A 24,861-nucleotide genomic window follows, 5' to 3' on the forward strand; every position below is an offset into this window, starting at 1 on the left:
AAAAGTCATAGTATAGCATGTCTAAAAAAATCACAAGTCATATTATAGTATGTTGAAAAAAACCATACAAAATTCATAGCATAATATGTCAAAAAGTCATAGTATAGCATGGCATATTTTTTTTACATGCTACACTAGCATTTAGTTTTTACTTTTTTATGACAAACTATCCTATATTTTTATGATTTTTTATACTTTTACATTTTTTATTACATACTATACCTTTATTAATGCACACTATACTACGCAATTTTTGGGCATTTTTTATGGTATACTATATTAATATTTTTATGACAAACTATGCTATGGCAATTTGTTTATTATGGTATACTTTACTATGAGATTTTTATAGATGTAGTCATGACATTTTTTATAGTATGCTATGGTTTTATATTATGACAGTATTACTTTTTATGACATACTATATCATGAAACACATTATTATGACAATTTTCATGATATTTTTAAACTACATTTTTGTGACGTACTATACCATGACATTTCCAACGGCTTTTTATGACATTCTATACTATGACATTTTCAATGAAATATGGCTCCTATATATATATATATATATATATATATATATATATATATATATATACTTTTTTTTTATGGCATACTATACTTTCCTATTCCTATTTTTTTACATACTGGATCATTCATTTTTCTTGAAATACTATACTATGAAAATGTTTATGACATTCTTATGGAATAATATACTTGGACATTTTATAAAATACTTACATTATTTTTATAGCAAACCAAACGTATCATACGAAACTATGACTTTTTTTTATGGCTTTTTTATGGCATGCCATACTGTGACATTTATATGACCTTTTAATGGCATACTAAAAAACATGACTTATTTCATGACATTTTGTGGCATTTTCTATGAGATACTATACTATGACCTTTTTATGAAGTCTTTTTATGAGACACTAAACTGTGAATATAAAAATCGGAGGGTCCAGTATGTCTCAAAAAACCGTCAGATTGAAGAAGAGATACTTTTACTCTAAACTTCAACAGAAAATGTTACGCTTGGGATGCTGTTCTCACCGTTTTTGATTACCATCATGTTTAGCTACAGTCAACATTATTGACAGACAGCCAATAAAATTCTCTAATCAACCTTGATTGAAACCGGACAGGGCGTGTGGGGGATGGGGGTGCGTGGATGAAAGGGAGCGAGGGCTGTGTCAAACTAAAGTTAAAAACGCAAAAAAAGGCCGGAAAACGAGCGATTTGGCTTTAACAAAATAAGAGCATAACGTTCCCTAAAACGAGTACGTATAGCCTCTATGCATATAATGCTTTGTTTTTAGATTAATCACCACTGTGTTTGGGTTATAATACATCAGCAACTTGATAAAGAGAGATGTGGGGTGATATTGTCAACCATGAGGTAGATGAGATGACACAAAGTTCAAAACTCACGGGCTCCTCGTAGCCGTTTTATTTTGAAATACTTAGCCGGAACTGTTCACATTCACAGTCGCGTCTTGACTTGACATGAAAGCTCAGTTAGTTGGTCCGCAGAGAAAGACAACGGGAGAATAACGGGAACTGGCTGGAAATTAAATCGAACGAGAAAAACGCGGCGGAGCGTGAAAGCTGAAACAATCAGGTAAGATATGCTTCTAAATCCGCCATGTTATTTGTTATTTGTGCAACTTCTGGGAGTGTTAGTGACACTTTCCCCATTGGAAAGATGTGGAGCCATCATCAGGAGTAGCGCTCGCTGTGAACTGTTGACGTTATTTGGGAAGGAGCGGTGAACTGCAGGGCGGTGCACTCCTGCAGCCTCACTGCTTTTGTTCTGGACTATGGTTCATTACTGTAGCTGGATAACTCAGGACTACGCAGTTAAAAGGAGACATTTATGGTAAATAGTCAAAACACAAAATAGTGCGCCAACGTGTCATTGATCTCGTTAGGAGGTCTCTACAGACCCAAACAACAGTGGATTTAAGCACCGTTAACTGTGATTTCACAGCATCAACTTGCAAGGAAGTATCCTTAAAAAGCTCTCCGTGCTGCCTTTTATTAAAAAAAAAGCAAATGAATATCAAAGATCAGCACTTGTTGCGTAAGTTGTGATTCAGATTTAGGAAACATCCTGTGTGGAAGTCCCGTTCTGCAGCCTCATCATGGGCGACTGCTGCGCGGTACAGGGAAGATGATGAAAGGGCAATTGTCCTGAATCTCACACACTGCCCAAACATGGGAAGGCTGGGCAGCATATTGTAGGGACACTGAAGAATGGTTCCTTCTTAATCTGGCTTTGGACAATGCTGCTATTTGTCTACTGTCAACTGTGCTGTCTCTTTTAATTCTGCAGACCTTGGATGAATTACGGGTGATAATGTCTACTTTTACAATTTAAATATCACCATTTCATATTAGTGCAATTCTTTAGTGCCATGCTTCATGTTAATCTCTATAATAATGTCACAGATATTATGGCCTTGAGATGTTTGTATCCCACAAGAGGTGACATTTGTTTCATTGTTCCTGGCTTTGTTTAATGTGTCCATCTCCCTCTTTCTCAGGCTGGAATCTTCTGCTTCCTCTTCCTGGAGGTGGGAATAGCCGGTGGGAGTACTGGAATGAAGGAAGAAGCAGAGAGACAGTGATGAAGATGCTCTCCACGTTCAATTTACACTTTAGCTGGTGTTAGTTTTTGCAAGTTTAGACTGAAGAAGTTGATAACACACATCTTTTTATTACCTCTTGCTTGTCTTCTGGCAGAGTCAACTTATCGGCATCTTGGCAGAACACCAATACAACCACTTTTTACAGACAGACAGACAGTCATCAGTTCGTTGGAATCATGGCAAACATGTGCCCATATGGCCGCTTCACCCACGCCGTGGTGCGGGGCATCCCGGAGACCTTTGGGAAAGCGGTGGAGGGCGGTCGTGAGAACGCGGAGACCTCGGTGGACCTGGCCAAAGCTCAGCGTCAGTTCGGTTGCCTGACCGGAGCCCTGAGACAGAAGGTGGGCCTGCAGCTGATCGAGATCCCCCCTGACCCCGAGCTGCCAGACAGCTGGAGGATAGAGGATGTGGCCGTCATCCAGGGAGACACGGCGCTCATCACCAGGCCCCTCAAACAGCAGAGACGCAGCGAGGTGACGCGGCTTAAGTTCAGCACCATAATCCTCTGACAATGCACTTAATCTGGCTTTGTCTGATAAAGGGCAGCAAGCAGTAGACATTTGTTTCAGTTCATATCATTATGGTGAGAGAATGACCTTGCAACAGATACTTCACTTGTTTAGATGTAATTAAATTGCCTTTTGGAACCCATATTATCTGAGACGTAAGGGTAGACTTAAGAAAACCACCTTTTCAAACCAAGAGGTGACGAAAATGAAATCGTCATCATGACGCCCATGTTTGTGTTGACATTTGTTCTTAAAGTTTGATTTCTCAAAGCACTCTAATGTGTTTTTCCGGAGAGGGAATTCATTCTATTGTAGATGTCAGAGGTTCTGTTGACACATTATTTTAAGGGTCTGTGAATTATTTCCAAACAAAAAAGAAATCCTGGAAAGAATTATGAAATTTGATACTAATTATTGGAGAAATAAGGATACAATTCAAATGATACACATCCAAATACTAATTAGTTATGCTTTATTTTACAGGTCTGTAATATCCTAATGTTTTTTCTGGCAAGTTCAGTGGAAACAATGAAATTTGGTCCTAAAATTCCTTCCTTCTCTTTACTCTTCTCTCCAGGTGGAGGCAGTGAGGAGGGTGGTGTCGGAGCTGAATCTGACTGTGGTGGAGATGAGGGCCGAGGAGGGGGACTCCGGAGGGGCCACGCTGGAGGGCAGCGACGTCCTCTTCACGGGAAGAGAGTTCTTTGTCGGCATCTCCTCCCACACCAACCACAGAGGGGCGGAAGTACTGGCAGACACTTTCAGGGTAAGAGGCATGAGAGAGAAGATGAAGCAGACATATCGTCAAAGAGGTTTTTGTTTGGGTCTTTAAGTTATAACGGGTGTTAAAATGAGATGATGTACTTTGGAGGAACTTATCTAAATCCACTGCCAATGAATATATTCACTTTTTTGCCAGTGCAACAAAGACCATCTAAGAGCCAAGATGCTCGTCATAAAACAAACCCAGCTGCCGAAATGAGCAGGTGGCCATTTGCTGTGTCGCATTTGGGCAGTCCTGGTCCGTAAACAGTGATGAATGAGGCCGTTCAATTGGCCAAATAATGGAGACCACACAGTGGGGCCCTGCCGCGACCCCACCCGTTAGTATTGATTCCTCCACTTCTCTTAAGTGCACTTCAGCTACTCCTGAAACACACGCAGACACTTTGCATCTGTGCGGGTTTGTGTGTCCGTGTGTTGTTGCGTGTGTCGGGTATGAACTGGTGTCGGTGGGAGGGCTCATGTGGTCAGAACTGGGGATGAAAGGACGACCACTGAAATATTACACTGGCATTTTGCATGCTTTTAAGTTGTCATTCAGAAAATTCAATACGTATTTATCGTTGTAATAATAACTCTAAGTTGGAGTGAAAGCTAGTTATAGCCAGTTTTAGTCTTGTCTTCCTTTTAAGCAATACTTGAGGGACTATTCATACTAAGAGGTGGCAACTGCCTCTGATCCTTAACAAGAAACTCCAGAATCACACAACGGGCTACTCTGTGTCCAGCTACAAAGTAGTAAAAGTTTGGCACTTGAATAGAGATTATTCGTAACACTTTGTGCTTTGACAAACTAGACGAGGGGACATCAAAGAAACCTGGAGGGACAGCGTGTTGGTTAAACCTTTCTACCTCCGTCTGTTCAGGACTTTGCCGTATCCACCGTCCCCGTCTGCGGTGGCGCCCGACTGAGAAACGTCTGCTCCATGGGAGGTCCAGACACCATCATCATCAGCAACAGTGACGGGGCCAAGAAGACGCTCCGGGTACAGTGCTTGTATTTACAGTTGGTGTTCATGTACAGTATGTGTGTGTGCGTAAGGTGCTAAGAAATATAAAATAGCTTTCAAGGAATGGAAAATTTAGGGAACGCGCTTAATTGCTTTCTTACCGAGAGTTAGATGAGTAGATCGATATTCATTCAGACTGTAGCCAATAGGCCACTTTAAAATGTACAAGGACAAGTCCAAGCAAAATCTCTGAATGCGTTTTTTTGAATTCATGAGGAAGATTTGAAGTGGATTTTAGTGATATGATATATTGGTATACTGATGACTCATTATTAGATAATGGAAAATGATGTCGTAGGCAGACTATCGAGCTTATTTTCCATCATACATAGAGTCTGTGTTTCCCTTCGCTCTGTCCGAACGTGAACTGCACACATCATTTATTTCCTAACTGCTGAGGTCATATTAATAATGGCACTAATGCTCCCTTTAGTGTGTAATGCTGGGCGTGGCCCGCTGCAGTGTGTGTGTGTCTGTGTGTGTGAGATAATAAGTGTGTGATAAGTGTGCATGTGTGTGTTTGCCTCCAGATGATGGAACAACTGACTGATCACCACTATGAAGTGCTCACTGTTCCAGAGGAATCGGCAGCAAACTGCATCTACATCAAAGGTCCGTCTAAGCTGGACTTCCTGCTCCACCGGCCTGCAGAGGAATGTCCCGACAGTGTCTCTGTGAGTACAGCTGGGGATTTAATTTCTTTATTGCAGGCCTCGGGTTCAAAAAGACACTCATCTTTGTTAAATTAAAGGGTTACGGCAGCTTTATCTTATCCCTGGCAATTTCATGTTGCACTACCCTAAAGCTGGGGCACTCACAGGAGACGGATAGGATAGTCAAAATCAAAACTGCAGAGGTCAAAATATCCTGATTAAACATTGGATCACTCGCAGCACTATCCTTCAATGTTGACCTGTTACAAATGTTAAAATATCTTAAATTGTATCTGCTCACATTGTTTTCTTCTTTCAGAATACCGTGTTAAAAGGTGACTTTAGAAAATAGACACTTCCACAATGTTTGCTTTGATGCATTAGAAAAGGTACAAAACACAGGCGATAATTATTTTGCCGACTGTATGATTGATGTTCTAAATTTTAATCAAATAAGACAAATCAAGAACATTCAGTCGGCAATACCAGCTGCTTAGGTCCCGTTTCTTCTTTTGTTAGCCAGGAGTTTGACATAAGTGTCTGGATGAGTAAGTCACTTCCTCCCTCCTCTCTGCAGGCTTTCCAGAAGCTACAGGACTACACCCTCCTGCCTACAGCCTGCAGCGAGGCATCCAAACTGGGAGCGTCTCTGTCCTCGCTCTGCCTCCTCATTAACAGAAAGCACACGTATTTCTGAAAACATTTCTGACCGTCGGTATGCTTCACAGCGTTTACATGTTCACGGTGGGGTGAAATAAACACTTCACAGTGTACTATTCTGATCTATTTATTTCTTGGGGAAAACACATCTGCTAACCTCAAACTTTAACATAACTATCCGTGAAGCCACTAAATTCAGTTTCACTGTTTTTACTTTTGATCATCACTTTTCCAGTTTCTGCAGACTAACTTTAAGAAATGTAAAAAACTATGGTACCAAATTGACAGAATGCAATTTAATGGTTCAAATATACCAAAGTATGAAGGGAAACGGTACAGCTGTGAAAATGGAACCTAGGTAAACAGTCTCAAATTGACACACGCCTATATTAACCACGATGGCACCAAAGGCAAAAAGTTACTTATGTAATTACATTTTAAGACTAATGCTTTGAGGAAGTTGGAGTACTTTCAGACCTGCAGATTTGTAGAATGTCGCTATAATACTTGTTTTAGTATAGTCGTTTTACTGACTCAATTTACAGGATGTGTAGCTGCTACAATAAAACTGCAGAGTTTTTATAAATAATTAGCTTTCATATGTGAGTTTGTAGAAAGTGTTGTGATGCCAATAAACTAAGTGAAAAAGACAGTTATCTTGTGTAATTGATTTTGCCCGTTCACTGTCGAAGACAGCTGTGAAGAAAAAACAAGGACTCAAAACCTCAGGAAACTTCTTCCAATTTATTTGTTTTGTTAGAAAGCAAAGATTTTAACGGTTGGACTTGGCAACTCTCTCCAACTCGTCCTTCTTCTTGATGGCATAAGAGTTAGATGAACCCTGAAATTAGGAGAATCAGCAGTTAACATACTCAAACGTGACCAGGATTATAGGTTATGTTTAATGTCCACTAACGTGAACACATGTTGAGTTATCTGTAACGGCACACTTTGAATCTGGATGAACTGTTACCTTTGCGGCGTTGATCAGCTCATCGGCCAGGCACTCGGCGATAGTCTTGATGTTCCTGAAAGCAGCTTCTCTTGCTCCTGTGCACAGCAGCCAGATGGCCTACAAGACGACAGAGCAGCACATTAGTGACCGAAACATTCACATTGGTGGAATAAACCACTGACCGCCAGAAGTGTAATGTATCTGAGTTGGTGATTGACTGGGTCACAACAGACTACAGCCAATGAATAAGCAAAGATATTTCCTCTACGAGCACTCTAGCACACCAGGATAATGGGAGATACCCAGGCGTGACTCTAGCCTCGCTTATTGCATGAAATACAAACAACTATTACAGCTAATGAGAATAAAGCAGCCTTCACTTAAAAAAAAAGAAAAAGGAATATATATTGGTGAGAAACACTTTCTTGCTGTTGCTCACAGAAATTGTAAAATAAATAACTGCAACCTGATATTTTTGGACTTTTATAACCATATCTAATAAAATTAAAGTCAGTCTAAATCTTTTCTCATTCAGTTAATTTGGAAGACATGTGAAAGCATGACACCTTTAATGGTTTTGTTGTAATGCTACATACTGAATGAACGATTACCTCCAGACTTTAAAAGAACAGTTTTTAATGTAGATTAGTGTGGTTACCTGGTTGACTCTGCGGAGGGGTGACACATCCACAGCCTGCCTCCTGACGGTACCAGCACGACCGATACGGGTGGAGTCCTCACGGGGTCCGCTGTTGATGATGGCGTTCACCAAGACCTGGAGGGGATTCTGGGAACAAACATTAAAACAATAGTAAGAAATTCCTATTAAAGCAAAACCTGTGGCAACATCAAGAAAGATATCCGTGGCAGCACAGGATACAAACTGAAACCTGACAAAGTTCTGGTAATCTGCTCAATGTTGTATTACTGCCAGCAATATCTTCAAGTAGTGCTCTGGGCTCTACTGTATATCTGATGTCCCTACAAACTGACTTCTGTAATAGGCACCAGAAATGGGACAAATGTTTTTTTTCAATTAGCACAAACAATCCGAGTTGACTCCACACGGGCACCCGGCTACAGTTGTCTGCTATAAAACATTTTAGAGCAAAATATACAACTGTTAAATCTGTCTGGATTTAAAAATAACTAAATAATCAGCTTCTTTCAAAATGTAATTTTGCTTTCCAGTGTAACAGACCGACTCAAATACAAACTATGAGAAGCTCTAGTGTATGAAAATGTGTCCCATACGATCGGTTGGAGTCCGTTAATCGTGTATAACAGTTCACTTTTTCCTGTAGCTTATAATCAATTGATGCCTTCCAAATATCTGCCTTTATGCTGCACACACTAAACCAAAGTGAGATTTTTGTGAATGTTAGTGGTACACACCTCTCCAGTCAGCAGGTGGATGATCTCGAAGGCGTGCTTGACGATGCGCACGGTCATCAGCTTCTTGCCGTTGTTGCGGCCGTGCATCATCATGGAGTTGGTCAGACGCTCCACAATGGGGCACTGGGCCTTACGGAAACGCTTGGCAGCATAACGTCCTCCAGAGTGTGGCAGGTACTTGGCGTACTTCTCTTTCACAGCAATGTAATCCTGTTGTGCACAAAGAGTGAGTTAAACATCATGGTTAATGCAGATTTTAATCCAGCGCTGTTGAAGTACAGTATGTATGAAGAGATAGTGTGTCTGAGTTGGTGATTGACTGGGTCACAACAGACTACAGCCAATGAATAAGCAAAGACATTTACTCTGCGAGCACTCTAGCACACCAGGTCAACGGGTCAGTGACCAGGCGTGACTCTAGCCTCGCTTAATTCATGAAATACAATCTATTTCAGATAACAAAAATAAAACAGCTTCGGTAATAAAAAGGAAGATGGAAAGGATGTATAGAAATACAACAAAGAATTCTAGAAACGGCTTCTTACCTGCAGAGAGATGTCATTGATCTGGACATCGTCGGTGCTCCACTTGCCGAAAAGTTTGATCTCCGGGGACTCAGCCACGGCTGGGGCAGTCTCCCACTCAGTCACTGGGGATGCAATACAAGCAGTGGTCAATTCAAGCCAAGGACACAGAGCACATCACACCAACACAGCCTTGTGTGCACATCAGTTTCTCCTCAAACATTTTCCTTTTCTGAGAGTCAATCATTGTATCAGTTCTGAATCAATTTGAACGTAACGAAATATTTAACATCGGGAAATATGATAATAGCAATAAGACGTAACAATGAACTACACTAATTGAGATTGATAGCTACATAGCAGTTGGTGTAAACCTAACCGACGTCACATAAACACCTAGGTTTACATTTCTCTTTAACTAAGATCACTTATGATCAAATGCAATGCCCATACGTGGGATAAAACAGCCACTTTCTCAGCAGGGCCCGAGCTGAAGCCTGCTCCTCCAAAGTTAACGTAACGTTAGCTGTCAGCTTACATGCTACCGCGAATAATTGTGACATTTTACATTCGTATACAGATGTGGTGTATTCTTCATTAATAACGTAACGGCAGTAAGTATACCTTTGCTACATTTTGTCAAATAAAGCACTGAGCTCGCGATCTATCGAGGTCGCTGATTAACATGCCGCATCCACATGTGCTAGCAAGCTAGCCACATGCTAACGCTCGGCGCCGTTGTGCTCGTTGGGAAAGTCTTAGTGGAAATAAAACAACATTTCGGCAAACTTAGATGTTTTATCTCTATCTGTCGAACAACATGAACTAGTGTTGATTCCAAATATCCGAGAACAATCTTTTTCAGGACAAATGAAGCGAGCAAAAGCTTAATTCTTCACTCACTTGTCTCTGCCGTTGTGTACCACACTTCTCTGAGACGGAAAAGGGCCTTTTCGAGGCGCCGCGTGCAGATATCCGGTGAGATGGTCGGGTCCTTCCGGGGCGCTAGGCATGTAGGGAATTGTAGTCCTTTCTTTTAGAATGGCTCTGACTAAAAGTGTGTCGCCTGCGCGATGCAGAATGCTTACAACGTGAAATACGCTGATGAAGATTTTGCTTTAGTTTATTTGTTTTCATGTTAATATTACTTTTCTGTCCTTTTATATTTTTTCAGTTTTTCTTATAATTCTGTCTGTGTGCACTGTAAATAAAGGAATGGATGATTTACTTATTAGCTAAACTGTAAAATACATTTCATCTTTTTCACAGTTCCATGAATCGACATAATGATTTTGAAAGTGAGTATCTGGCATAAATGTAACACCTATTCATGACAGAAATGACAAAAAGAAGAAGCCAAAATCGATATTTGAGTATAATAAATATGATAATATTTTTTGGATATTCATTGTGTATTATAAAAACATAAAATACATTTTGATAAGTATCCCATAAACAAGTGTCTCGAAAGAGACGATATTAGCACTGAGATGTTTAACTTATAGTCAAAAACTATAAATGTAAATTTGAATAATTAATTTCACTGAAAATTGAATTCGTAACAAAAAAACATTAATCCAAATATACCAAAAACATAATATAAGTCAATAAGACAAATACATTTCAGTTAAGTCTCACATACAGTATATGTATTAGGAAAAACTTTGTTTTAAGAGGATTAAGTAGTACATACAAATAAAAAAAAAAAAGCTAATCTGAATTGAACAACTAATTATCTTCTGAAATGTTGTTCTGATGTGTCTTGTGACTTTGACCTATACTTCCAGTTTATTTACCCATCATAATATGCTAGTTTGTTAAATTGTTATGAGGTGGTAGAGTGCTTCCAAACATGGTTAGACAAGAACCATCCCTGGCAATACATTCTAACACAAAAAAATGTTTAAAACTGTCTTTTATTGAGGAATAGACAACATTTGACACATTTTCATATGCGAACCAGAGACTGTAGAAATTGTAGGAGTCAAAATAGTAGTTGCTGTTTTGAATTTTTAGAAAATGGTACATAACTACATTTACTGTTTTCATGACAAGGATATCCCTTAAATAGTTAATTAACTTGTACAAGTACACATTAAACAAAGGATGCAACAATATCGAAATAGTACTGCAAATCTACAACTTTAAAACAGTTAAAATCATCCCATTTCCCTTGTTTTTTTATTCTGGTTAAACCATGTGCAAAGCATACATTTTTACTAAATAAAAGACATTCACTTCTTGTTTTATCCCACAAAAGATATTTCCATTCCTTTTCTTCATTTGAGAAACATCTATAAAGTACATAAACATCCAACAAAATGCAAGAGAAGGATCAATTCCTTTTCCAACAAGTGGACAAAACACGAAGGTTGCTCAAACGCCTGAGATATCTAAATGCGATGGAGGTAAAGAGCGCCACGTACAATGGTCTGGTCGACAAGTAAACACTAATATAGCACTGCCACTCTCCGGCCACTCCTCTATCTCATTATTCTTTTAGCACAGTCACTAAAGGCAGCGTGTCGTAGCACTTCGGTATGAGACATGAAACACAGGGACGAGGGGAAACTTTAAGGCTCAATCTACTAAAGCTCCAAAGCACTCCATGAAAATATTAATGAACATGATATTCATGATCAGATGTGCACACTAAAAGAACAGGAAAACATGACCCGCCTCGGGTTAAAAATGAAAGAATAAGAAGATATAAATTACTGCATCATATGATGAGCAGGGCAGTGAGTCTGTACATGGAGACAAGATGACAGAACATCGCTCAGGCACTGTTGTGTGGTGTTTTGAGGTATGTCTGACCAAACACACACAGACACACACATGGATATAAATACTGTATGTATGTGGGCATCGCTTTCATGCTAATTAAAGGGACTCAGCCTCATGGAGTCTTTCTCTCTCACTAGTCCCTATACTTTACTGAAATGCAATACTAAATTGCTGGACTGCTCCTTTAATGTATGATGTGCTGTATCGTTGCTGACTGTATTAACCCAAACCTAGTTAAACCTTTATCAAGTTTATATACATTTGTTGCTTCTGACGTTTTGTGCCTTGTGCTTATTTTATGAGAAAATATCTTCAGCACACAGACAGAGATGTGCTGGATTTGTCCAACAGCAGCAACACGGCCTAAAAGAGATCATGAAAGGAGCAGTTTTGTGAAATGCACGCATTCGCTTCTTGCCGAAAGTTAGAGAAGAAGAAGATCGATACCACTTTAACGTCCGTACAATAAATATGAACAGTCAGCAGTTAGTATGCAAACAGCGAGCCTGACTCTGTCCAAAGGTTAAAACAATCTGCCTACCAGCATCTCTAAAGCACACTAATTAACACATTACATCCTGTTTGTTTAATTTGTGCGTGTGGTTTATGGGGTTTTATTTCTTGGCTGCGAGCAGTATCTCCCTGGAGTTTCCACTGGTTGCCTGACACCCTCACTGTGACGATAAGACGTAACTGCATCTAGCCAAGAAATTGTCGGCACTGCGGTACATAACCTCCTTTTACACTTCAGTTGTTGTACAGTTGTAACAAACAACACAGAACATGTTGATTAGTGAACTTTAGAGGTGCTGGTAGGTGGATTTTGTCCGCTTTGGACCGAGCCAGGCTGTCTGTTTCCCTTTGTTTCTCGTCTTAATACGAAGCTAAGAAAGCAAATAAGTTTACATACAAAAATATCAAACTATTCCCTTTAAAGTGACCTAGTAGTTACGAGGATTAACATGAAAAGCAAGATGTATCAACGAGACACAAACCTCACCAGCAGAGAGTATAATTATCAAGTCATTTCTAAGAACTGTAATCCCCCAAAAAAATAGATTTCATCCTCACAAATGCTTGCGAGGGTACTTTAAAGTGGCCTTTCATACATGGTGGAAGTTAAGAGCTTATAAAACTGTAGGGTGTGTAACTCCGTGTGTGTATCTGTGTGAGTGTGCCGTCAAAGAGTTTTGCTCTACACCAGCCATTTCTCCATGCACATGTGGAACACCGTCTCGTTCTGGTGCCAAAACACGTGTTCGACGCCAGGAACAGAACAGACGATCAGATCTCCACGAGCCGCCAGCGTCTTCAGACCGAAAACATCTCTTAAAAACACCTGAAACAGGAAAAAAAAAATGAAATAAAGATGTTCTTCTTCTTTAACCTTTTTTTTTACATTTTTAAACAAGGCATATTCTCCCAGGGTAATACAAGTATGATGTGCTTCATTGGGATGGGAACATCCAAACATCACATATGAGATGTTCCAGTTCACCACTAAGATATTTTACTGGGACATTAGTGAAGCAAAAAACTTTATTTTCGACATTGAATTTTTTTCTCGCAAAACAGGCAACAATGATGCTCAGGGCAACTGATGTACAGTATAAGGAAAGATGGTCTGTTGACATTTGGCACGAGCCTAAATCATGAACATATTACGTTGCAGAGGCTTATATAAAGCGCCCTTTAACTCAAATATTTCTGAGTACACAGTTACGCTCAATTACATTACCATTAGCTACATAAATGTGCAGGTTTTAAGGCTCTCACTGAAGAGAAATAATCTTCGATTGTTATGTGATTTAGGTGAGATTGAAGATGCAGTCTTTCATATCTTTTATTGATCTTTATATGATGATTTAAGGTCATCATTTTTCAATTCAATGTCTGTCAAATTGGGACCAAAGATTAAGTTGTTTGTTTGTAATGTAACATTATATGTAAAAAGTTCTGTGCTTGTCAGAAAGAAGTTGTTGCTTCACTGCAATTTTGGTGTCTTACACGTCCACGTGTGCATGACACAATAACTGACTATGGATGATAACAATCCAAAATAATATGAAAGTATAAGTAAGGATCACAGAGGGCACTGTATTAAAATAAAAAACAGCATCGTATGGGTGTGTCTGTTGTGTGATTTTCACTCACATCTTGATGCTGCATCTCAACGACAGTCTCGTTGTCGTCATAAAATCCAAACTGACTAAAAATCAGGAGAGAGACAGAAGTGTTATAAATGTGTGAGCATCACATGAGAGTCATCTGATCAGCCACAGACAAAAAAAGAAAATCTAGCAGAGCGGAATAATGTGTGAACTGAGTATCATATTACACCGGAAAAGAAGAAGACTATTAAATAGAAAACTCATTGTGTTTGAATCGATGTGAACTGGAAAAACGAATCACTCAACTGCAGCAGAGGAAACACTAACCTCAACAAGTTAAGTGGCTTTCATCAGCGGTTCAGACGCAGGAATAATGCCTGATTAAATGTATTAATCCTGCTGTTTCAGAGGCTTTTTAACACGAGGGTCAGGTTCAGGTAAGTGAGCGCCTCAAGTGTATTTGGCAAAAAAAAATGTTAAAGCATTTGAACAAGCGAAATGACACCCCGACTTTCACTATCAAACTGCGAAAATCTCATGTGCACTGTGTCAAATATAATCGTAAAATAGTTTAGTCTATTTCAATGGATGAAAGCATAAGTCAGATGAAAAGACCACGAGCGCAAAAACATTTGATAAAAATGCTGAAGACAGAGGATGAACTCACCTCGACTGCCAGGGAGTGATGACGCCATCGTCTGGTCCTCCGATCAAAACCAGCTTTTTGATTTTGAGGAAGTTCTTCTTCCAGACTGAGATAGAGGGGTACATTACTTTATTACGAGTGCCTGTAATAACCTATTGCAACCCAGTACAACAGCTCTGCTATTAACTCTAGACCAGAGGTTTTAAGACTGTGAGGTATTGTATTGTGTGTATATGGTTTTATTTAAAGTGCTCGACCTCATTTTATAAAATTTTGTATTTTTTTCTTCATTTAAATATGTTTTTTCTTTTCTTACCTCTCAGTCAGCCTCTGTTTGGCTGTGACATGTGAATTTCCCCACTTAAATCAATAAAGTCTTATTTATCTTATCTCATTGTAGTCCATCTGTTATGTTTTTCCAATAATGCTGGATGAATTTCAGGAAGCATATTTCTTCCCAAATGGATTTATAGTCTCCTTTTTGAATGAAACAACAATTGCAGAGTTTATCAACTTCACACGTTATTCGTTTATCACACATTTGTTATAAACAAATGTAATTACAATGTTAAGACTTGAATAGCCAAAGTTCTTATTTTGTAATTATAAACAAAGGACAATTGATTACTGTTTGCTGGTTAGTAATGTAATTAATGACATCTGCATGTGTACTCTTGGTATCTTTAATTGTATTGTGATGAGTTTTCTTGGTATATTGTGTTTACTGTAAATAGTCTCTTTGCATGTGTGATATGCTGCACCTCTATTTGAACCATAGGTGACATAAAACAACTCAGTTAATCAATTAAATTAATCAGTTTTTCTAAGAACAAGCTGATAACAAAAGCACAACAACTTCCTCCTAACCATTGATGTCTTCTGAGTTCAACCTCACTGTTTCATCATTAAGACAAACATACACTGATTGCTGCATTCATCAAACTTATGGATGCGTTTTAACCACAAGGAATGTGCTGACCTGTTGCGTTTGGATTGGGTCTGTCGCTGTTGAGCAGAGCCAAATAGTCGCTGCTGTTCACATAGAGGTCTCTGTGGTGGGGGTCTGGAGGAGGAGGATGAACAAACAGTATGTGAAAACACTTGTTAATGAAGCTTTCTTAGACTACACCTCCTGTCTTTGGGTCTGATACACTCTTAAGGACAACAGCACACTGAATATCCAATGTTCAGGTTTGACAAGATAAGGAACATGAATTATTCTCACCATTCCAGTAGTTGCAGATGGAGATCCTCTGACCTACTGATGTGTAGCAGAAGTGGAAGAGGTTGGACTTCACCAACTGTGGGAAGAGGTACCTCAAGTAGTCTGTGTCTGAAGAGACAAAGAGCAGGATGAGGAACATGCTTGAGGGTGAAACCGGTTTATCCCATGATTATTAGGCCACTTTGGCGCAGTGGAAACAAGTTGTGAACCGAGCAGCTGACATATCTTCAGCTTTTAAATTGATATGTTGAGCTTATTAGCAAACAGATGCTTATTCATACATCCAGCTGTTACTAATAGTCACTCTTCTTTTAGATCTGTTTTGATCTCTATCAACACCCGTGAGCAAATATATGGCGAGCGACCCCCTTTTCCCGTCGTCACGCTGTTTTGATGTTGGATATATTGTTCTTAAGTAAATATTGATTTATAGGTGCCTTAAACATGAACACGTGTTCAGCCTTTGAAATGGAACCCACCTCCATATTGGCCGGCCTGAGGCGAGGACAGAGAGATGAACGATTGGACGTTGTGGTCAGAGAGAGTGGAGAGGATTCCTCTGCAAACCAGCCCACCTGTTGAAATATCAGCAGAAGATATTTTTCGTCAGCGCTTTTTACCTTTTCAACCAACAGTCAAAAGCCTGAAGATATTCAATCGACGATCACATAAGACAAATAAAAGCATGAAATGGAACGAGGCATTTTGCTTGGAATTTGCTCAGTAATCAAAATCTTATAATAGTTTCAAATTAATTTCGATAAACTACCTGATTAATCGTCCAGTGGTTTCAGCTCTAATCATATTGATTGCATGCATCCTAAAGACTGCACACCAACATTTTTAACATTCATGTTTTTCCAACTCCTGATTGAAGCGGAAATCCCCAAATTCACAGAAAAATCTATCCAGTGAATAAAACAAACAGAGTCTGGTAAAGCCTCACCCTTTTAGATAAAAGACTATTCACAACTGAGGTCAGTTATCCCAAGAATTGCATACATACCAAGACTGTTTTATAATCTAAAAGCAAATACCACATGTACGTCTCTTTATCACTTGCACAAATGCACTCAGACCTTGTGAGTAGCAGATAAAGTGGACCCCGTCTTCTGCGTTTTGCAGTATTGGGTAAATAGCGGCCTTGAATCCCTCCACCTGCTTCCACATGGGCTCCAGGCTGGCACTTCTGTCAAACAAGTCGATGACTGTAACATTTGTTCCAGGATGAGACTGCAGGAGAAAGAAGGAGGTGGTTTCAATTCATAAAACAGGGTGCACTGGGCTTGTGGGGAGGAACTGTGTGCAACTAATGTCCCATATTGTTGCATGAAGCATTAAACACGAACAAGAAACAACTCTAAGCTCAGTGTTAAAAGCAACAGCAGCAAACCAAACACCCCGTATTAACAAAAGTCCACAGTGTTTTTTTAGCAACTAATAGATCAAGATGTGCTTTTAGATATTGATTATTCATCAGAAGTCTGTTTGGTAAGAAGGCAGACTAACCGAAACAGACAGACCGAGGTCTAAATCTCCGCTTTCTATTTTCATTTTCCTCCAGAATTAGTCTGGTTTCAATCATCAGCTTTCTAGGCGTACAAAAAGAGGAACTTAATCTTGGTTTGTGCCTCATCAACCTTGCCGGAGTCCCCACAAAATCTTCACCACTTCCTCATCTCAACCCGGGTTATTCCTAACACAATCTTAAACTGTGTGTTTTTGTCGAAACGGTGTGTGAGGGGTTTGGAGGATTCAAGCAGAGAAGCAGGACAGGCCACATTTCACTGTGCATTTTGAACTGCATTACCACCGACAACTCATTCTCACAGATTTAATCTACCAAAAACGTCCAGATTGGCTCACGATTTCTTGGCAATTTTTCATACACAAACTATGGAGAACATGACAGAATAACAACAGGTTATGTTAGACCAACATAACACATTTACAACTCTTGAATATTAGATTTAATTGAGCCTACATTACATAACTAACTTTTATTTTTACAATCAACACTTGCATATGACAAGGTACTAATCTCTCACTCTCCTGTGGTGCTGCTGCAGGAATAACGCAGAAAAATATACATTTAGAAGACATGTGACTCTACGGTTATGATAAAAGCTGACTAACAGTACATACAGCATGGCGCAGGTCCACATTTGCTGATAACATGTGGTGATATAAGCTGCAAGGCCTGCAGTATACATTGCATAAGGTCAACTCCTGAAAAACAACATGTATATACCTACAAAAGAACCACATTGAACCAGTCTCTTTGTGACGACCACTCACCTCGTTGATAAACTGCTGTAAATGGTTAAAATCCCCTGAGCTGTCGAACAAACCGTGGACTATGACCACCGGCTTGAACCCGACCACCGAAGCCCAGAGACACGCACCGAGCAGCGGATACAGCAGCCCGGCCGCCCCGCTGTACCGCCTGCCCCTTCGGCTCAAAAAAGCAGAATGGGAGCCCTTCATTATAACGCAAAACAATTAAAAACACTAAAAAGGTTTACTAAATCAAATAGATAACTTTAAAATGAAATAAAAACATAAAATATTGATGTTCGGCTGATGTTATGCTGCCATCTTCATCTCCATTGCTTTTTCCAAGCCGCGGTACAAAAAAAAGCTCGTCAGTGTCCCTTAAACTATCCGGTTTTACACAAACTTTATATTTTAATACTTAAAACACTTTAAGCACTAAAACAGCTGCTGAGCTTTGCTTTGGTTTCTTCTGTTTGTTCCGGTTTTATATTAAACGTGATGAAGGCACGGTTGGCGTCATTTCCGGTTCCAGCTTCTCCAATCAGCAGCGTGGATACAAAGTACACATTGTACAGTCAGTTACAAGAGTCATAAACATTATATACACCGTCTAATAACGCAGAAGGTAGAATTATTCACTTTATTACCGATTCTTTTTTTTTTTATTCAGTCACCTATTAAAAGGAATTTACAGTATTTTAAATGATCCATTTAGCCAGGCCAATGATTAATAAAGCAGAAGAATAAAATAACAGCAATCAATATATCATTACAATAATTCCTAAGAGATAGATCAAAGGGTGGGTTCACAATTTTTCAGGTGTCTACATGCATATTGAAACAGGGTTTTCTTGCTGTAATAATTCCTCCTTATCCTGGCTGTTAAAAGATCTTTTCCGAATGCAATCTCAGCTTGATGGGAGACGAGTAAGAGATTAGCACAACTACCATGTGGTTTACTGCATAGCTGAAATAGCTCACCGAGTTGGGATGACATAGCACAAGCACACTAGTCGATGCAAAACCAACACAGCTCCACCTTTGCTAATTACTGTCATACTCTCCCACTCTCTCCCCACACCCACACCCACACCCACACACACACACACACACACACACACACACACACACACACACACACGGAATCATGTGATGGCACGATTTATTAACCAGTCCTGCAGGTTGAGAGCAGAACACCCAAAAGCCTCTTCAAATTCATTTCAACATACAGTAAGTACATCCTGAAGTTCAGGCTCGACTGAAAAGAGAAAAGCGACCATCACTTCTTTGCACTGTCACCATTAATAACCAGCCTTCTGACTTTTCGTCCATTTCAAACAGACATACACAATCAATGGTTTCAATCAAGAGGCGCCACGAGCACACTCCCGACAAAGAGGACAAGAAGAAGAAACATAAGAAACACAGATCACACAAACACAGCAGCTGAGTCACACAACTCAAACTCTGTCAATTAACCGATGGCAGTGAACAAAAAAAAAAACAAAAAAAAAAAACATATGTATTGTCAATATAGGGTACTGAAAAGGCTACTGGTTATCCCATAACTTGTAAAAGGAGTGTAGTCAGTTTCAACACAAATGCTTTCTCTTACTGTGATTAATGATGGAGTGTTGACTTTGTTTTGCTTTCACATACACATATTGTTGCATCCACCGTAGCAAATATAATGCAGCTTGCTTGCTCAGCTCATGCAAGAAAAGGAAAGTGATTTATTGCTCCATCAAAAGCATCAAAAAGCACCACAGAGACACCGCGCGCAGTCTTCAAAACCTGCTCAGATTTAAACGCTCTAGTGAAGAGCTACATGCACAGAGAAACATCCAAACCTCATCAAGACCTCTACAAAATGTTGTTTTAAGAAAATAATGTCTATTTTTCCATGTGTAGAGGAATGGGTTCATCCTGTTGGACGTACTGCAGGTTCAGCTCTACACAGTAGGCTGCAGTAGCTCCTGTAGCTGACACAAAGTGTCCTTCAGGGTGAGAGCTAACGCTTCTGCATTCGTCTCCTCGCAGCAGTTGAAGGCGGTGATGGAGAAGTGGACGTGGTCTGCCTGGGGGTTGTAGCAAATGGCGTAACCGTCAGGAACGAGAGGCCCGAAACACATCACGCTGTCTGTGTTCGCGGGCACCTGAAGGGGCAAGAGGGAGGATTAACACGAGATAGTGTATGAAGAGAAAGAAAGTCGCACTTGCACAAATATAATGTGGAAACTTTGGCTGAAAACCATATCACAACAATGATTTCCTAAAATGTATATATATATTATATTACAATATGGTCAAAATAAGTTCAAACGACATCAAATCAGACCTATATTTGGGTGTCCTTGATCTCACAAGATCTGACAATTCCTGTCTTAATCTATTAGTGTTGACTTGTGGTGTCATTATTCTTTGTTCTGTATGTAAATTACACGTCGAGACTGGATCAGTGTGAAAAGGTGAAGTAAGGAGAAAATTGTTGACTTTGATCAAGCAGGATGAATCCAGAGTGAATCACCAACTCACACTACATACAGCAGCTAGCTACATTGTAAATGGATAATAAGACAAAATGTGAAACTAGGACCATTAAAACCACATGAGCTTCTGCTGTCAAAAACACAATTGCAGTCAAATCATCCAAGGAGCAAATGACTTTATGTCGTCGTAAAAAAACAAAAAAAAAACAGAAGATAAGCAGCGTGATTACTGGAAACTCCCAAACCCTATTTTGTTGGCAGTTATTGCTCCACGACAAGAGAACAGCATCACAAGCTCCAGAACAACAGGAAACTGCTGATCACATGCTGAGAGCTCCCTTACATATATTCATAGTATCGTTAAATACACAAAAGCTAAATAGCCACTTCCTGTTGTGCTACAGGAGTGTCAAAACCTTCTGTGAAACAAACCTACAGAGACACACTTATCACACAGAAACACACCTGCCCCGTTCGGAGTTTCCAGTGTGTTGCGAGGCCGTAAGCTGTATCCATGAAGACTTTGGGGACGCTCAGTCCCTCCTCGATGGCCTGAAGCTTGAGCGCCAGCAGGTGCAGGTCAACGCCATGTCCTTGAAGTACCTGAACAGAGCAGATAAAAAGACGATTTTAGAGAGGAGGTGGGGATCAGTTAATAACAGAGGGCAAATGAAAGTTGACTTGGTATTTACCTTAAGAGTCAGAGCCGTATAGGCGTCAACAGCTTCTCTGAACAGTTGTAGCTTTGCCTCTCGCTGCAACACGAGAAATAAAAAAAATAAAAAAAAAACACACAACGATTACATTTCTCCTCCCCATTAAACCACCGGAAAGAAAACAAGCTAAAATATGAATCCTGCGTTAGCCGCAGCGGAACAATTCACTGGCGCTTCTCACCGACACGGACGGATCGTCGAAGGCAAGAATGAACTTGAGCGTCTGATTTGTGGGCGAGCGGATGTATTCTGTCCTCCCTCCTCGAAACATCCTCTGGGAGGCGATATCACAGGCGGGACAGACCTCATTGTGAGCTCTAAAACAAGAAAGAACAAAAAGGAATGAAAGTCCAACGACGCAAACGCTAATCATTTCAATCTTTAGTCTCATTTGTTCATCACTGATGTGCATTCCAGGACAAACTGCACAGAATACAGAAACGAATGACCTAAATTCAAGAATCAAGATTCAATAATTTATTGCCATATCAACGGCAGTTGATTATGAATTTGGTTTGGTGCGGCCAAGGCTGTCGTCTTTTGGGGATCTCAACGTTTTGGAGCTGTACTTCCCATAATGCTTTGGTGGGTTCAAACAGGAAGTAGACTGTTGACATGGATTCAGTTAGTTAGCTGTGGATTACAATTTGAGGCCCTGTTTTATTCTTTTAAGCCAATGTTTTAAAAAAAAAAAAAAAAAAAAAAAAAATGTGTCATTAAAAGTATGCAGAATTATCTACTGAAAAGCTGTCACTCAATTACTTAAATACTGAAGAAACCTTAAAATCGGATGATTGTCAAGCAAGTTCTGACGTTCAAAGAGCATCTTTTTTTCTGTATATCTCAAGCAGATTTATAGACATTTATTTGCAGTTTATTCAAAATTTGTTTGTAAATATACTCTAAATAACATGACCTGGTTTTATACTAATTTGTACATTCATTTTACTGTGTTTATTGTTTTTTAATTGAGATAAATTGCCTGCCATGGAGGGACAATTAAGTTTGTTCTATTCTACTCTAAGCGATGTATAACTGGATAGGCAGGCTGTTGAAAATCTAAAATAGGGGACAATAACAATAGACAGAGTTTCTTAAGATGGATTTCTCTTGTGATGCAAACAATAAAAATAAAACTTGTGATGTCACCGTGACTGACCTGTAGTAGGCGAGCTGCAGGGCGACCTGGATGAAGGAGTTTGGACTCAGGTTGTGCTGCTTGGGAAGCTCCTTACCAAACCTCTTGAAGTTGAACACGTTCACGTCGAGGTCGTTGATCAGTCTATAGAAAAAATCAATTGTATTTATCCGAAAATTATTCCAAACTCAAGGCTCGTTTTCTAGCTTTTTGTGGAGCCTATTGTCCACGTCTCATGGCTTTCTACTGTGAATGGAAACGTTCACAAGAATGTACAAGTACACAAGATGTGATAAAAGCTGGTCTGACACCTGAGCAGGTCTATTCACTGAAGAAGACCGTGAGATCTGACCAAAAGCTCTGGAAAACGTGTTCCAAAGGTCAATAATAAACCTCCATGTTCATAATTTGTACTGTCTGTTCGTTTACATCATTTATATAATAATAGAAATCAATTACACCTGAATAGTTATAGTTTCTGACAAATGCATTGATGAACACTTATATTTGCTAACAACTACACTATGGTGCCACATGTGACTCTACTTCAAGGTATTTTGAGAAACAGGAGAAACTTTTCTATTCCTCATTTAGTTCTTGGCATCTGGGTGATTTAAAGCTACTCTGAAATTGTATGAAGGCTTGTGGGAAAGGCCTGGATGACAACAGTGACTTCTAAAACCTCTGTAGAGTCAATGACAGCGTTTCCCTTTTGTCAAGGTTACATTCACACAGCGATGATAAACGTGTTTGCACTCCTGTGGTTTTCTTCAGAGCCAAGTTCATTTCAGCTTTGTTAGTTTTTGAGACTAAAGCAAACGTCTAGCTTACGCTGTGCAGCGAGGCCATTCTTCTGTTATCATGACGAGCACATAGTCTGCAGAGACTCTACATTCACACTTCAACCCTCCACACTGTCCAGGGGAATAAGTGGGGAAACGTACATGTCGAGGTTCCGCTTGGCGTGCTCTATGTCCCTCTTAATCTCCCGGTCTATGTTAAAGTAAAGCTTCTTGGGCATCGGTAGAGGGACCAGCGGCGCTCTCTTCGGGTCTGGTTTCTCACTGCAGTCAAGAAAACACACAATTATTTCCCCCCCTATTATCATGGTTCGTTTTGTCTATGCTGCTTCACTAGTGGGAGTCACTGTGCAATTTGGTTTCCCCGTGTTAACCGCTATGTAAGGAGACATTTAGCTGAAGCTTTAGCGCCTCCCTGGTAACTCTGTGCCTGGTTTTCATGAGAAAAATGTAAATCACTCTGAACAAAAGCATCAAATGAGTGTGGAAACGTCTCATGTTGCAGTTACATTCAAAAGTAAAGATATCTATGTCTCGTTGCACACAGACTGTCAGTACAAATTCAATTTTATGTGAGATCGTGAGAGTAAAGAAAGAGATATAGATGCTGTTGTGGTTTAACTTAAGTAAACAACATTGAATCCAGCTAAAGCAGGGTGTGCATCAGGACACGACGAGTTCTCCCCTCGTCGACCCTTTATCTCACCAGTACTCGAGGATGTGATGCAGCAGTGTTGCTATGGGTGGACCCTCAGCTGTGGCTGCTTCATACAGAAGCCCCCACGAGCCGTCCTCGCCCACCACGAACTATTCAAACAAACACACAGACAACAGTTTGCCTGCTGTAGCTGCAGTATCAGTCTGGTGTTACCCTCTCCTTGTCCCGCGAGAACATCTCTGCTGCTCACCTGCAGCGTTTTATCAAACCAGCGGTTGCCGCTGTTGGAGAACGTCCCGCCTCCATGCAGAACCTGCGCTGCCTTACGGCTGGCATACCTGTCAATCAAAGTTGGAACAAACTAAATCATCACACTAAGAAAAAGATCACGTGACCAGTGGTAAGTACATTTACTCAAGTACTGTACTCCAGCAGTTTTGAGGTACTTGTACTTTGAGTATTTCCAATTTTAAAGGCAAATCTTACTTTTTACTTCACTACATTTATTAGTCACCTATAGTTACTGGATACGTTTTACATAAAATAAATGACATGCTTAAAGTACATATTGCTGATAATACTTCTGTATTTCTACTTAGGTAATATTTATAATACAGGACTTTTACTATATTTACTAATATTTTTAGTGACTCCAAAAATTACAAAGAGACTAAAATCAAGATAGACAATAAAATCTGAGTGTCTGACAGTCTAAAGAAACAAGCTGCAACAACATTTCAAATGGAGGAAGTGACAAATGTACGTTTTTGCTTAAGAACCAAAAGTCAACAGACGGCACAATGATATCTGAGCACACACACACACACACACACACACACACACACACACACACACACAC

At 39.8% G+C, this 24,861-nt stretch overlaps 4 protein-coding genes and 2 non-coding genes across 6 annotated transcripts in view; 1 reads left to right on the forward strand and 5 right to left on the reverse strand.

Annotated features, from left to right (window-relative positions):
* The first annotated feature begins 1,549 nt into the window (after window positions 1–1,549).
* On the forward strand, window positions 1,550–6,931 carry ddah2 (DDAH family member 2, ADMA-independent). The gene is made up of 6 exons (XM_031866667.1): window positions 1,550–1,633; window positions 2,559–3,139; window positions 3,753–3,941; window positions 4,825–4,944; window positions 5,499–5,642; window positions 6,199–6,931. The coding sequence occupies exons 2-6, from the start codon at window positions 2,840–2,842 to the stop codon at window positions 6,316–6,318; spliced, it is 873 nt and encodes a 290-aa protein (XP_031722527.1). The 5' UTR covers window positions 1,550–1,633; window positions 2,559–2,839; the 3' UTR covers window positions 6,319–6,931.
* A 74-nt stretch (window positions 6,932–7,005) lies between these two features.
* On the reverse strand, window positions 7,006–10,156 carry rps5 (ribosomal protein S5). Its single transcript, XM_031866668.1, has 6 exons — window positions 10,059–10,156; window positions 9,177–9,280; window positions 8,632–8,841; window positions 7,895–8,023; window positions 7,255–7,353; window positions 7,006–7,122 (listed from the first exon to the last, which is right to left on the reverse strand). Coding segments are annotated over exons 1-6 (612 nt in total). The 5' UTR covers window positions 10,060–10,156; the 3' UTR covers window positions 7,006–7,053.
* LOC116393947 (small nucleolar RNA SNORA3/SNORA45 family) lies at window positions 7,430–7,561 on the reverse strand. The gene has a single exon (XR_004213412.1). It is a non-coding gene; the product is annotated as a small nucleolar RNA SNORA3/SNORA45 family (small nucleolar RNA).
* On the reverse strand, window positions 8,927–9,059 carry LOC116393948 (small nucleolar RNA SNORA3/SNORA45 family). Its single transcript, XR_004213413.1, has one exon. It is a non-coding gene; the product is annotated as a small nucleolar RNA SNORA3/SNORA45 family (small nucleolar RNA).
* Window positions 10,157–11,863: 1,707 nt separating the features above from the next.
* ppt2b (palmitoyl-protein thioesterase 2b) lies at window positions 11,864–18,696 on the reverse strand. Its single transcript, XM_031866526.1, has 8 exons — window positions 18,223–18,696; window positions 17,004–17,157; window positions 16,404–16,499; window positions 15,925–16,032; window positions 15,679–15,762; window positions 14,721–14,805; window positions 14,097–14,151; window positions 11,864–13,281 (listed from the first exon to the last, which is right to left on the reverse strand). Exons 1-8 carry the CDS (start codon window positions 18,409–18,411, stop codon window positions 13,138–13,140), a joined length of 915 nt encoding a protein of 304 aa, XP_031722386.1. The 5' UTR covers window positions 18,412–18,696; the 3' UTR covers window positions 11,864–13,137.
* Window positions 18,697–19,346: 650 nt separating this feature from the next.
* cratb (carnitine O-acetyltransferase b) overlaps window positions 19,347–24,861 on the reverse strand; it is an 11,249-nt gene continuing 5,734 nt past the window's right edge. The window contains exons 8-15 of the mRNA XM_031866525.1: window positions 24,253–24,340; window positions 24,051–24,151; window positions 23,489–23,608; window positions 22,566–22,688; window positions 21,588–21,723; window positions 21,383–21,445; window positions 21,156–21,293; window positions 19,347–20,357 (exon numbers count right to left, since the gene is read on the reverse strand). Of these exons, the coding sequence (XP_031722385.1) occupies window positions 20,154–20,357; window positions 21,156–21,293; window positions 21,383–21,445; window positions 21,588–21,723; window positions 22,566–22,688; window positions 23,489–23,608; window positions 24,051–24,151; window positions 24,253–24,340 (973 nt within the window). The 3' untranslated portion in view covers window positions 19,347–20,153. The remainder of the gene's footprint in view (window positions 20,358–21,155; window positions 21,294–21,382; window positions 21,446–21,587; window positions 21,724–22,565; window positions 22,689–23,488; window positions 23,609–24,050; window positions 24,152–24,252; window positions 24,341–24,861) is intronic.

Source organism: Anarrhichthys ocellatus, unplaced genomic scaffold (genome assembly GCF_004355925.1).
Source record: "Anarrhichthys ocellatus isolate YVR2014 unplaced genomic scaffold, GSC_Weel_1.0 scaffold35, whole genome shotgun sequence".
Taxonomy (NCBI): domain Eukaryota; kingdom Metazoa; phylum Chordata; class Actinopteri; order Perciformes; family Anarhichadidae; genus Anarrhichthys; species Anarrhichthys ocellatus.

Bases quoted from the DNA above. Each gene is read 5' to 3' on its own strand.
- rps5 (XM_031866668.1), bottom strand. The intron at 8,842-9,176 runs GTAAGAAGCCGT...TGTGCACAACAG, and splicing joins TCAATGACATCTCTCTGCAG to GATTACATTGCTGTGAAAGA. The intron at 8,024-8,631 runs GTGTGTACCACT...GTTTGTTCCCAG, and splicing joins TCCACCTGCTGACTGGAGAG to AATCCCCTCCAGGTCTTGGT.
- ppt2b (XM_031866526.1), bottom strand. From the start codon at position 18,411: ATGAAGGGCTCCCATTCTGCTTTTTTGAGCCGAAGGGGCAGGCGGTAC. The intron at 16,500-17,003 runs GTCTGAGTGCAT...ATATTTCAACAG, and splicing joins CTTTATCTGCTACTCACAAG to GTGGGCTGGTTTGCAGAGGA. The intron at 14,806-15,678 runs GTCAGCACATTC...CCTCTATCTCAG, and splicing joins ACCCAATCCAAACGCAACAG to TCTGGAAGAAGAACTTCCTC.
- ddah2 (XM_031866667.1), top strand. From the start codon at position 2,840: ATGGCAAACATGTGCCCATATGGCCGCTTCACCCACGCCGTGGTGCGG. The intron at 3,140-3,752 runs GTGACGCGGCTT...TCTTCTCTCCAG, and splicing joins AACAGCAGAGACGCAGCGAG to GTGGAGGCAGTGAGGAGGGT. The intron at 3,942-4,824 runs GTAAGAGGCATG...CCGTCTGTTCAG, and splicing joins TACTGGCAGACACTTTCAGG to GACTTTGCCGTATCCACCGT.